This window comes from Parus major, chromosome 14 (assembly GCF_001522545.3).
Source record: "Parus major isolate Abel chromosome 14, Parus_major1.1, whole genome shotgun sequence".
Lineage (NCBI taxonomy): Eukaryota > Metazoa > Chordata > Aves > Passeriformes > Paridae > Parus > Parus major.
Genome location: NC_031783.1, coordinates 8,653,597 through 8,665,384, shown reverse-complemented (window position 1 = coordinate 8,665,384; position 11,788 = coordinate 8,653,597). Strand labels below are relative to the sequence as shown.

The 11,788-nt window shown below is 39.1% G+C and overlaps 1 protein-coding gene across 1 annotated transcript in view; it reads right to left on the bottom strand.

Annotated features, from left to right (window-relative positions):
• Window positions 1-1,946: 1,946 nt before the first annotated feature.
• The window catches only part of LOC107211182 (acyl-coenzyme A synthetase ACSM4, mitochondrial-like), a 36,817-nt gene continuing 26,975 nt past the window's right edge, over window positions 1,947-11,788 (bottom strand). The window contains exons 1-14 of the mRNA XM_015642894.2: window positions 11,590-11,782; window positions 10,798-11,061; window positions 10,134-10,344; window positions 9,529-9,736; window positions 9,270-9,413; window positions 8,852-9,008; window positions 8,149-8,228; window positions 7,334-7,457; window positions 6,741-6,821; window positions 6,524-6,625; window positions 6,044-6,171; window positions 5,290-5,389; window positions 4,326-4,445; window positions 1,947-3,562 (exon numbers count right to left, since the gene is read on the bottom strand). Coding sequence (XP_015498380.1) covers window positions 3,476-3,562; window positions 4,326-4,445; window positions 5,290-5,389; window positions 6,044-6,171; window positions 6,524-6,625; window positions 6,741-6,821; window positions 7,334-7,457; window positions 8,149-8,228; window positions 8,852-9,008; window positions 9,270-9,413; window positions 9,529-9,736; window positions 10,134-10,344; window positions 10,798-10,998 — 1,743 coding nt within the window. The 5' untranslated portion in view covers window positions 10,999-11,061; window positions 11,590-11,782 and the 3' untranslated portion in view covers window positions 1,947-3,475. Of the gene's footprint in view, window positions 3,563-4,325; window positions 4,446-5,289; window positions 5,390-6,043; window positions 6,172-6,523; window positions 6,626-6,740; window positions 6,822-7,333; window positions 7,458-8,148; window positions 8,229-8,851; window positions 9,009-9,269; window positions 9,414-9,528; window positions 9,737-10,133; window positions 10,345-10,797; window positions 11,062-11,589 lie in introns of the transcript that reaches the window.

Genomic DNA, 11,788 nt, shown 5'->3' with positions numbered 1-11,788 from the left:
TTTGCTGTTTTCCCAAGCTCCTGCTACTAGCAGATATGTCGGATATGTTTCTGGGTAGTGCATAGTGGGTTTACAGCAGAACAAGGAAAATCTGAGAAAAATAACCCTGTGCTTTTTTTTTTTTTTGCTTTTTTTTTTGCTTTTTTTTTTTTTTTCTGATTCACTGGTGTTTTTGTGCTCAGTGCAGCCTTGGTCATAGAGTTCAGCTACTACTCATTTCTTCTGAATGAAGTGCTGTAGCAGCATGGTGTGAAGTGCAAGGGCTACAGAGAGGTAACAAGAAATGTGAGATGTGACCTAGCAGGGATGAGCTAAACCTCTGCTGTGCCCATAACCTTGGAACAGCTTGGCTGTTATGGAAATATCTCACAGTCTGAGCTGACACCTCAGCCCAGGAAATCCTTGATTATATTTAATCCTGAAACTCTATGCAACCCAGTAGTGGCTAGACCTGGGATCACCAACAATGGTATATGTGTGGCTTTCAGTAACAGCACTGCAGATAAGGACCAGTCCATTTTTTCTCTTCTATCACTATTTTCAAAACCCTTTTCTGCCATGTACATTTAAAGTTATAGAGAATATATTGCTTTAGAAATACTTCAAAGCAGCAGAACAGCAATGTGTATCTCCCACTCTTATTCAGAAGGTTGTCCTCTTAAGACTGATAGGAAACAGGATGCTGGAATACACAAAAGTTCAGGATGAGCACGTTCTGGTGAGGAGCTCAGCAGCAAAGAGCCCCACTCTGTGTTTCTCAGTTTCTTCCTCTGAATGTTCCCAGAGATCACCTTTGATAGTTATTGAACAAACCCCAACTTCTCTGTACAGAGAAATAACAACATCATTTGGCAGTTTCATTCCAAACTGTGTTCCTTTTCTGTGGCAAGCATGCCAATTTAAAAGCTTTAGGCTCTTAGGATTTAGCTGACAGGTAGGACATCACTCCCAGTGCCCAACAAAAAGAGTAAATTCTGTTTTAGAAAAACAAGGGATATCAGTTGGTTGACTCAGAAATTCCTCAAGTCAGTAGTGCAGGACAGACATACACCACTGAAACTGAGCACAACCTTGTGAACAACTGAGGGGTTTTGTGTGGTTGCTTGAAACCCTGGGCAGTGTGACACAGCAAAGACTCCTGCCCACACATCAAACAGAAATGTTTGATTCACCAGTTTGTTCATTCCTTTTTTCCTGCTCAGGTTCAGGTATTGTATCATTGTAAAACTGAAAGAACATGTTGGGAAGTGTGTCTGACCCAAAGTGCAGACTGAGCAGGCCATCCTGCAGCAGAGAGAAAACCTCCTGAGCAAACCCTTCCCTGCTGGAATGAGCAATTTTTGTCACTACCAAGGCTCAGGAAAAAGTCCAGCCAGGTCTGTTTAAAGCCTAGCACAGACTGATACCAAAAACCTAGGAACATGTTACAGGATTATACTTTTAAATTTGCTTTAAAATCAATTACTTTCAAAGTTCATAATTAGATTATATTTTAAATTTTATTACTTACATGGAATAAATGGATTACTTTAAAAATCTGATCACTTCAAAGTGGATTACTTTTCCAAAAAGTAATCACATTTGAAATCTGAATGTCCTTAAAAAGAGCCAGTTGCTGAAATTCGGACCAGATTACATTTTTCAACTTTTTTTTTTTTGATTGCACTTAAAGATCTAATTGAATTTTTTGTTATTCTGTCCAAAAATGGCATTACATTTAAAATTTCCAACCTGTTTTCCCCTCTGTTCTGACTGAATGAAGGAAAAATTAATCTCAGAACAAAGCTGTAACACAGGAGAAGGGAAGGGAAGTTTAGAATCCTGCAGCAGCCAGGTTTGAGCAGAACCTTATTTTGTTCACTTTTCTTCTGGTAGAATCACATTAAACAAACTGCTTGCTCTCATGGGGGATTTAATTTTCTACATTGACTAGAAGCCTGTGAGACTGTGTTTGAAGATAACTTTATTTTGGATTTTAAGGACTGTAAAGGAACCCACTAACAAATTAGCAGCTGCTGAGCTCTTTTGCTCTGCCACAGCTGATGGAAGCTCAGACACTGATGGTGATTCTGGTCTGAATCTTAAATCTAACACTTCAGTGTGATGGCCAAACTTGGAAAATTACCCCTTCTCTTACTGATCTTTTCAATAACAAACCCTTTTCAAACAGATAAGCTTACATACATTACATTTATAAATTGTGTTCATTTTTTATTCTTACAGGATGACTATTTAGACCCAGATGAAGTATTAGCAGAAAAGTTGGTTTTATATCAACAAACTGCAATCCTTTTGAATAACTAAACCAAAACTCATCTAAAGGCTGCTCTGTTTTTCATTAAAGCTTAATTCCAACTTTTGGTCTTTTGGGAAAGGAGATGAAGTTGTAGATCACTTATAAAATACTCCTGCTCAATGGACTGGCTAAAATAACTTACTCAAAGTCACAAAAATCACAGTCCAGAAAATCTGCAGGACCAAGTTCCAAACCCATTCTGGAAATATATTAAGCATTTCAAGACACAGAACTAAATATTAACTTTCTTACTAATGCAAGCAGAACAATTTTATGTGCCAAATGCATACACAAAACATATATTTATACACACCATATATATGCATATGCACAGCATTAAGCACATACTGTGAATTTCCACAACTTACTAATTTCTCATTATGCACAACAGCATCATCTAGCAAAGAATTATTTTTCACATACTGAACATAATCTCAATTCTCATTTCATTTATCTCAGAGGGGTTTTTAAAGCAAAACGTGGGATCTTATGTTCATATCTATTTCAGAGTACATCCAAACCTTGCATTGAGAATTTCACTCCTGGATAGTGCCTGGAGGAGACAAGATGCTTTCAAAAAAACGGGACACCTACACATAGTTCCCATCCTATCACCAAAAATGTGGATTTTGAGCCTATCCAATAAAACTGATAATCCCCCATCTGTAACAATTCATTTTTAGGACTTTTACTGCCACTATCCAGTGGCACCAGAAAAATGTTCTTTTGCAACCTCTTCATAATGTTGCATATTTGGAACCCACATAGTGACCACACCAGTCACCATGTCCTTTCCATAAGCTTTGGCTGTCAGGGTAAACTCTCTGGAAACAGTGAATCAAAATATATTTGACATAAAATACCTTTTCAAATGTGGGCATTATCTTTTTTATTGTCTCTCAAGGATAACATCAAATAGAAGCTGGGCTTTAAGAGGGATTATGAGGGGGTCTCAAAGGGAAAGGCTATTGAAAATTTTATTTTTCACCCAGAATAATGCAAGTCAGTCAGCTACTGACACTGGAAACTCTGCAAGCAGGCACAAATATCACATCTTGATGTTACCTGTAGTTTTTGATGCTCAGGCACTTAAAAAAAAGAGATCAGAATGGTGGCAGTTAAGTAGTGAAATGCATATAGTGCTAATAGAATAAAAGCTTTGTTTCATTCCAGACAATGCTATAGCCGTCCCCACTCTTTATCTCTTAATTCATTCCTCTTGATCTTCCCAGTGACAGTCTTTGGCAGCTCTTTGACAAATTCCACCTAGGTAAAATAAACAGAGAAAGCAATGCAGCATGTTCTACAGAGCTGGTTTTCCAAGACTCTCCAAGCACATGTAGAAAACTGACAGGACTCCCATCAGTAAGAGCTGCCTGCCTCAAATCCAAGCCAAACCAAAGCATCACATTCTGCCTCTTGTGAAACCTTCTCTTTGGCTGCCTAGATAGCCAAACATCAGCACAGCTGCCTCTCAGCTGACCAAACTGAGTACAAAAAGAAGAAAAAAAGGAATGTTAGAGCCCCAAAGTCTTTAATGGTTTTTAGTTCTGTGAGCTTTCCCCAAGTTAACTAAAGCACTGCAGTAGCTCTTTTCCTGTGGTGCTGGGATTGCTAAGAATCACCAAGTGTATCCTCTTGGGCTTGTATCTATTTATCAGTTGTGATGATCAGTAGGTAAAATCTTATTCAGATTCAGTCATGTGCTACCCTTAAGGCACTGGCAAGTGCTTGTTTAAAAGTTAACCACAGAATGGAGAATTATGATTGTGATTCTGACTTAGCACATAGAGATCTAACTGGGATACAAAAAACCTAGAAAATTCTGAGAAGCTTGAACAAGTACTTTATGCAAATCCATGAAAAACAATGCAAATTAATATTATTTAGGAAGGGTCTTCTGGAGCCAGTGGTCTAGATGAATCTTTACTGCTGTCTGTTTCAAGTGAATCGTGAAAATCTAAATGATAATATCTGGAGGTTTGGGGAAAGATGTCCTGTTTTAAAGTTTCTCCTCAGAAATATTTACCTTTCTAGGGTATTTATATGGAGCAGTAGTTTTCTTGACATGGTCTTGCAAGTCACGAATTAAGCTTGTTGGGTCAGTGGATAAAAAGGCTGGGGACAGAACCACAAATGCTTTCACGACCTGTAAGGTAAAATTATCAAAAGTGATCTGACACCATCTGTTTTTAGGGTTGATGTGCAGGTTACCAGTGAGCAGTGCTGCTCAGAGTCACAGCAGTCATGAGGAACAGAGAAACCAGCACATGACGAGAAATTATTGTGTCCAGCTTCATCATGTGTATGTGCAGAAGGGAAAGTTTAAAGGACAGTTTTTGTGCCCTCATTACAAATAAGAACCTTTGCCCTTTCTTCTCAGCAGCAGCCGAGAGGAAGGAGCAATAAAAGGTGTCTCTGTGGAGTTCTCCCTGAAGCTAAGGGACATTTTGTTTCTCTCTGAAGTTCACACTGAGGACAGTAAGCACTGTTATCCTGGCCCAGGATTGTGCTTTCACCACATCTGCAGCCCATGTCTAATGCTTGGGCAGTTCCAGTAGAACTTTGCCTACACCAAGAGTAATAAATAACAATTTCAGTGTATAGACAAATACTTAAGAACAAGGGCAAAGTGAACATCATGGTAGTGTTCTTCACAGAGAAGATCTTGGGGTGAGAAGAAACTCAGAAGAGCAAAGGCATGTAAATGGGAAGGGATTTTGCTTTTCAGCAGTCGTATTAGGATTATCCATGATGAAAGGTGATCCATGATATGGTGCTTAGGGACATGGTTTATTTGTGGACCTGACAGTGCTGGGTTCATGCTTGGACTCAGTGATCTCAGAGGTGTTTTCCGACCTGAACAATTTCATGATTCTAAGATGACATTATTGCTTAGAGCTGTACGTTATTCAGTAAAGTAGAAATTCCTTGATATTGTTGTATGTTTGGACAAATGCATTGCTTCCCCTGCCTCTATTCAGCATCATTACCTCTCCTCTCAGGGGGTCTGGGCTGCTGACAACAGCTGTTTCTACCACAGCTGGGTGCTCTATCAGGGCACTCTCTACTTCAAATGGCCCAATGCGATACCTAGATAAGGAAAAATAAAAATGAGATTTGGCTCTTATTTTTCATCTGGAAAAAACAGTACCAAATGTTTTTTAATTTTCATGTTGAAATGAAAAAAAAAAAGCCAGAACAAATTAACAACCACTACAGGAGCTTTAGGCAAAACGGGAAAGCTGACTAAGTTAGAAGTAGGAGCATTTCACAGTGGCCTTGTGGCAGAAGACTGGGCCTGTGGATACTTCTCCATCTGTGCTCTCTCCTTGGGGCTCTTAGGCTGGAGCTCCATCCCACCCTGCAGCTGGGTCTGCAGCAGCAGCCTGTGCCACGTTATGGTATCACACCATGCATTATCAAATTCTTTCCTTTCAACATGTTAAAAAGAAACTGTTTCAAAAACTCTTTGAATCCAATAGAGATGCCTTCCATTTTAGCCAAAAAATAAACTAGATAAACATCCCTCCTTAGCCAGTTGAAGCCTTTGTTCTTTGTTAAAACACAGGAGATGTTGCAGGGGATGGTACTGCAGGTCTGTGAAAAGCTAATAATAACAGCAAGTATTCTGAAGTCAAGAGGTCAATACATTCCTGTCACAGGATTATGATGTCAGAACCTCACCAGGACACAACATGTAAGAATATACAATAGCAGATATAGAATGGGTGTGTGCAGACTAACCCTGAAGAAATGATGATGTCATCATCTCTGCCAATAAACCGGAAATATCCTTCTTCATCCATAGTCGCTTTGTCTCCAGTGACATAAAAATCCCCACGTTCACTTTCTGCAGTTTTCTTAGGGTTATCCTTAGAGTGGTTTACAAGCAGTAGTTTAGATTTTGAGCATGCATTAGCTATACATTATGGTAGAACACACGTAACATCAAATGCACTGAAACTAAATTTTTTAATCAAGGATGTACTGATATTGCTATAAAATATAATAGAATAGGTTTAACATAATTTCTATTCTTTAAGAAAAAATTTAACTTGATCCTAAATTATTTTCTTTCCTTTTCTAACACCCCCCAATCAAAATACACAAATTACTCTGTAATAAATAAATGATGAAAAATGTCCAGCCTTTAGGACCACTACGCAATTGGAGAGCTCTTGAGGAGATTGGTAGTGGTGGTGAGGAATAAAATAAAGTTCTTACTAAATATTCAGAGAAAAAACCAAGTGGCCTTATAGGTTTGCTTCTGACAGCAATTTCCCCCTGTTGTCCTGGAGGCAGGATATTGGCATTTTTGTCTACAATCTAGAATAAAAAAAATAAATTTCTTATTTTAGTCCAATGGGAAAACAAACTCCAAACACAAATCCAACCAAACAAAAAATCCCCCATGACAGAATCTAAAGAGCAGTCAACAAACCTGAACATCATAAAGGGGAGCTGCTTTCCCCATTGATCCAGGTTTAATCTTCATTCCTTTAAAAACAGAGCAGATTATTCCCTGTAAAAAGCAAAATCAAACCAAAGTCTTGCATTTGAAAATTGCGACATTCACACTCAATTCATTAAATGTAATTTCTAGACTAATTCCAAAGTAAGGAATTAAGATTCATAGGATCCTATATGGCAGTGCTGTATGGTACAGATAAGCAAAATCATAAAACTCCCTGAAAGAATCCTGTTTCATTCTCTGTCAAAAATTGTTGTCCTCTGCTAACCAGTTTTCTTCCCTTAGCTTCAAACTCTGCCCTCTTGACTGTCACTGTTACTTGGAATTAGCTTAAGGACATTCGTGGAAATATTACAGCACATTCCCCCCCAAATCCCATGTTTCTGGCAGGTTCTGTGAAGAAAGCCATGAGAGGGAGTTCTTTCAGAGATTACTAGGGAAGGGAATTACTGAATCATTCACAGAAATGTGAAGGAGGAAACAGACTGTGTTCTTACAAAATAAACCTTACAGCAAAAAGAAATTCCAAAGATTTAATATTTAATACATCCCTACAGATGTACCACTTCAGTCTGGCCATATACTTCATGGATGTCCAGCCCAGTCTGGCTCTTCCACTTCTCCATGACTTCTGGGTTGAGCGGTTCCCCTCCACTCATGCAGTACTTCAGGTTCATGAATTTGTATCTTCACAGGGAGTTAAAAACAAGGAAGGCAATACTTAAATGTAGAGGGTGAGACCAGGAGCACACAAGGGTAAACACCATGGGAGAGCTGTTTACTGGGAGAATTAGTGCCACAAAGTGGGGAAATCAGATACTTCTGCTCCTGATACAAGGATATCACTCTGTGCTCAACACTCTACATAAGTAGCAGTCAAACATGTGAAAAATAATTTTTTTGCTGAAGTCAGCTGGGATTATAAACAACCAAATACTGATCTGCTGAGCCAGGGTCCTGACTGCTGACCCTCTGCAACAGGCCAAGTGAGAAAGTTCAATAGGGAAGGAAGGAACAATGACAGGCAACTGCCACAACAAATAATTCCCTCACAGTTATGCTGACATGCACTTTCTAGGATGAAGTCCTTCCCAAAGTGTGGACAATTAATGCGGTAAACAAAAATTATGACAAAGTATTTAACGGACTCTCAGTTTCATACTCACAAGTACAGTAGCATAAGTCTCAAATTTCTGAGGGAAAACATCAAGTTTTTCTGATAAAAAAACTCAGCAAAATTCAAACTTTGCATGAGGGTCTTCTTGTGAAGGATATTTTAAACTAAATTATTACTATTTTGGGCCAAGCAGTTAGATATAGCAGATGACTAAGTTTAGTTAGGGTAAATCAAACATTAGTAAATAATTTTTTGACGTACTTTGAGAGATCATTTTGTACCAGCATGCGGAACAATGTTGGAGCACCGACCAGAGCGTCAACTGGGAATCTGCAGAGAGTCTAGAGGGTTAAACAACAAGAAGGACATGTGAAACTCAGACAAAAAAACTGCCTTGGGTATGTACAGTAAACAGGTGACAGAGAAACGAGAAGTATATTTGCCCCCTATGTAAAAGCAGCACACCCTCTGTTGGGTGAGGAACTCTCCTGCAGTTGGTGCAATATGCAGAGATTGTATATTCAATTACAAAAAACCCATGCTAACACATCTAGCTGACACCAGGACCCCACAGCTTGGAGCATGGCCAGAATAGTTCCTCCTCTGTCTACATCACAGGGAGGTGTTCACTTTAATCTTGGCCAGTGTGGGCAGAGAAATACTTCATTTCTGCATTAATACCCACTGATATTATTTCCACAGTCACTAGAATGGATGGCAGGCATTTAATGCTGTTTTTGGATGATTTCCTTCATGTGCTCACCAGCTATGTGCAAAATGTATGAATGGATTGCATGTTTGCCCCCTTCTGTACACGTTAAAAATGAAAGTGGCTTTACACAACAAATACAATATCTCAAACGCTACTATAAACACAACCCTCATGAAATCTGTGGATGCTGTGAAGAATTGTTTTTGGTATGCTTTCTGCAGAGGAATACATTTTCATGAGTTTTCCCCTTACATTTAGGATGACTGCTGAGTCAGTCTGTGGTAGGTTATGTATAAAGATGCATGATCCGAAAACCCAGGGATCAAAAAAAGATGCTATTGAAGTTAGTATCCATCCTGTGTCTGCTGTGTTCCATATCATGCCAGAGGGAGTCAAATCCAACCAGTACCTGATAGAACAGGGGAAAAAAAAAAAAAAAAAAAAAAGACAATGAAAAATACCCAGAAAGAGGGTAAGAGTTATTAACTGGAAGATTGAGACACCAGGGCAATCCTAGTCCTTAGCAATTTTATGGGGTTTTTCACTCTGATTTCAAAGGGAGAATGGCTGGGATGTACACGGGTATTTCTTCTTCAGTAATTTTTTTTACAATAGTTCTACTATGCAGCTTCAATTATCTTATGTTCAACCAGGCTTAGCTCTTTCATACCTTTCACTTAAAAGGGGTCTGAAACCAAGACTGCCCTGGGAATGTTGAGTCATCTTTGGAGATCCTGTAGTTCCACTGGTAAAGAAGATAATCATTGGATCTTGAATCCTTGTTTTGATACAGGAATGATCAGCAGATTGCTTTCTGTAAAAAGGAGAATGTAATTTTAACTTCAGTGGTTGTAGTTGATGTAAATGAGCGCTTGTGGGAACAGGTCTGCTTTGTCCCTGTGTCTGCAGCAGCACTAAGTCATACTCACTGGTACAGCTCAGTGAAGTTCAGCCACCCCTCCCTGCTGCCTTTGGACACCATTAGCTTGGTTTTCAGGAACTGGCACTGGGACACCACTGAGTCCACTGCAGGTGCCAGTTTGTCAGTGGTAATGATGCACGTGGCCTTCGATGCCTGGAGTCGATACAGTATGTCTTTGGCTGATAATTGGGATGTTCCTGGGATTATGACAATTCCTGGAAGAGAGATAAAGTTAGTTTGTGTTGGCTTTTTTCCTACATCTGATTATTTTTTAAGAACCTAAGCTATTAATTATTCCCAAATTGATCTCCGATATGGATTTGCCCTGGTGTTCCCCAGCCAAACAGTTAGATTAGATTAATGCAGATACCTCTGCTCTCCTGTCAGGAATGAAATGTGGACCTGTCTGGTGACTTCCATGGCTCTTCCCTGCCTTTTGGCATATTCTTGCCCACTGCCTGAGCTACCTCTCCTATGGCCCCTGATGAAAACCCTTCAGGACTGCCTGGCAGCTGGTCCACTCACTGGATTATTACACTATTTTTCCTTGATAAATCATATCCATTCTTGATCCTCTTAACCAATTTGCAATGACCATTTTACATCGCTGACCTGCTCGCATACAAGCCACCTTGACCAACCACCATTCTGGAATTCGTGGTAGGATGAGGATCAGCCTGTCTCCCTTCTGCAGTCCGCATTCTTTGGTCAGCACATTGGCCACTTTCCGAGACAGGAACCCCAGCTCCTCAAAGCTCCACTTCACTTCTTCTCCTTTGCCATTTATCCACCAGAAAGCAGGGTTTGATGGTCTCTTTCCAGCCTACAAAACATATGAATTCAAACATATAAGATTTTCTTCTGAAAGACCACGAAATAGTAATGCACAGACATCTGTGATTAATGGAAGATCTGAGTATTTGACAGCTGGCTATACATAAGCTATTTTTTTTCTTGTCCTTAAAGGACTGAGATTTGCTATTTATCAAGCTCAGGTATTCCTAATAGATTCTCCTTTTTTGAACTTGAAATGTTCACCAGCCTAATTGTTTCCAGACATAAGTCCTAATCTGGATCCTATTTCAGTTCAAGCCTTATACTGTGCATTAATGCTCCTACAAAATAACAATAAATAAAGGAACAATGAACTTTTGTATAACTTCCTAATACAAATTTTGTTTGGCAACTGATTGTTCTTATAAAGAAAAAATCCCAGTTTATTCCAAATGAAATCTAAAATTAAAGTGTTTCATTGGCACAACAGAAGATCCCTTACCTTTTCAATCTCAGACCATTTATCCAGTACATCACTTGCAAAGTTAAAGTACTTTGGTATCTCCTGTTTGCCTTGTCTGATGGACTCATATTGGGAATATACATCAGAGGAAAGCAGCCTGGGATGTCCATGGAAAGTCCTATTAGGAAGCTTCAGAGTCCACAAGAGTTTTAGCCTCTGTAATTTGAACAGCAACTTCATGGCAGAAGATTGTGTCTAGATGCTGTAGACCATAAGAAAATTGCAGAATTGTTGCTATGAATCCTGCAACAACAAACAAAAACAAAACAACAAAAAAAGAAAAATAATATTGAGATTATCCAAAGATAATCCAATTATGAACTAACGAGTTCTTCATTTAAGTCACTTAGGCTAGTCAGAGTGAAACTGATGATTTTAACATGCTAATTCAATGTTAATTTCCCTATCCTGCTTTCTCATATTTTTAATTTTTAAATTAATTGCCCAAAACTCTCCATAGTAAAACACAACATTAGATATTATCGTGTATATCAGAAGACTGTTTCTGCTTCATACATTCAGTACCTGATTCTCTATTCCTTTCTCTTTTCTGCGTGTTTCCAAACTACTTCCATCAAGAATCTCACTGCTTTAGCCTCAGCAGTTGCTGATTGATTCATCCATTCACCACATCAGTCCCAAGAACCTTCACTTTGTAATTTAGCTCCTAAGTTTGACAGAGACTTTTCTACTAATTTTCCTGACCTGTCTGCTGTGGACAGGAGAGATCAGAAGTTGTTGGGAGAGAACCTCTTCATTCATTTCACTCACCTGTTAGGACATGTTTCCCATATGAGGCACTGTAAAGATCAGCTGTTCCCTGGAGATGTGAAGCCTGAGCAGTCCTTCATAAAGGTTTTGGAGTGAAACCCATCTGACTTTCTTACTCACTTCTTCTGGAGTAACGAGAACAGAACGCGGCACAAAACAGACCAAGCAGCAAAGCTCTTTCTGTGGAGTAACTTTTTTC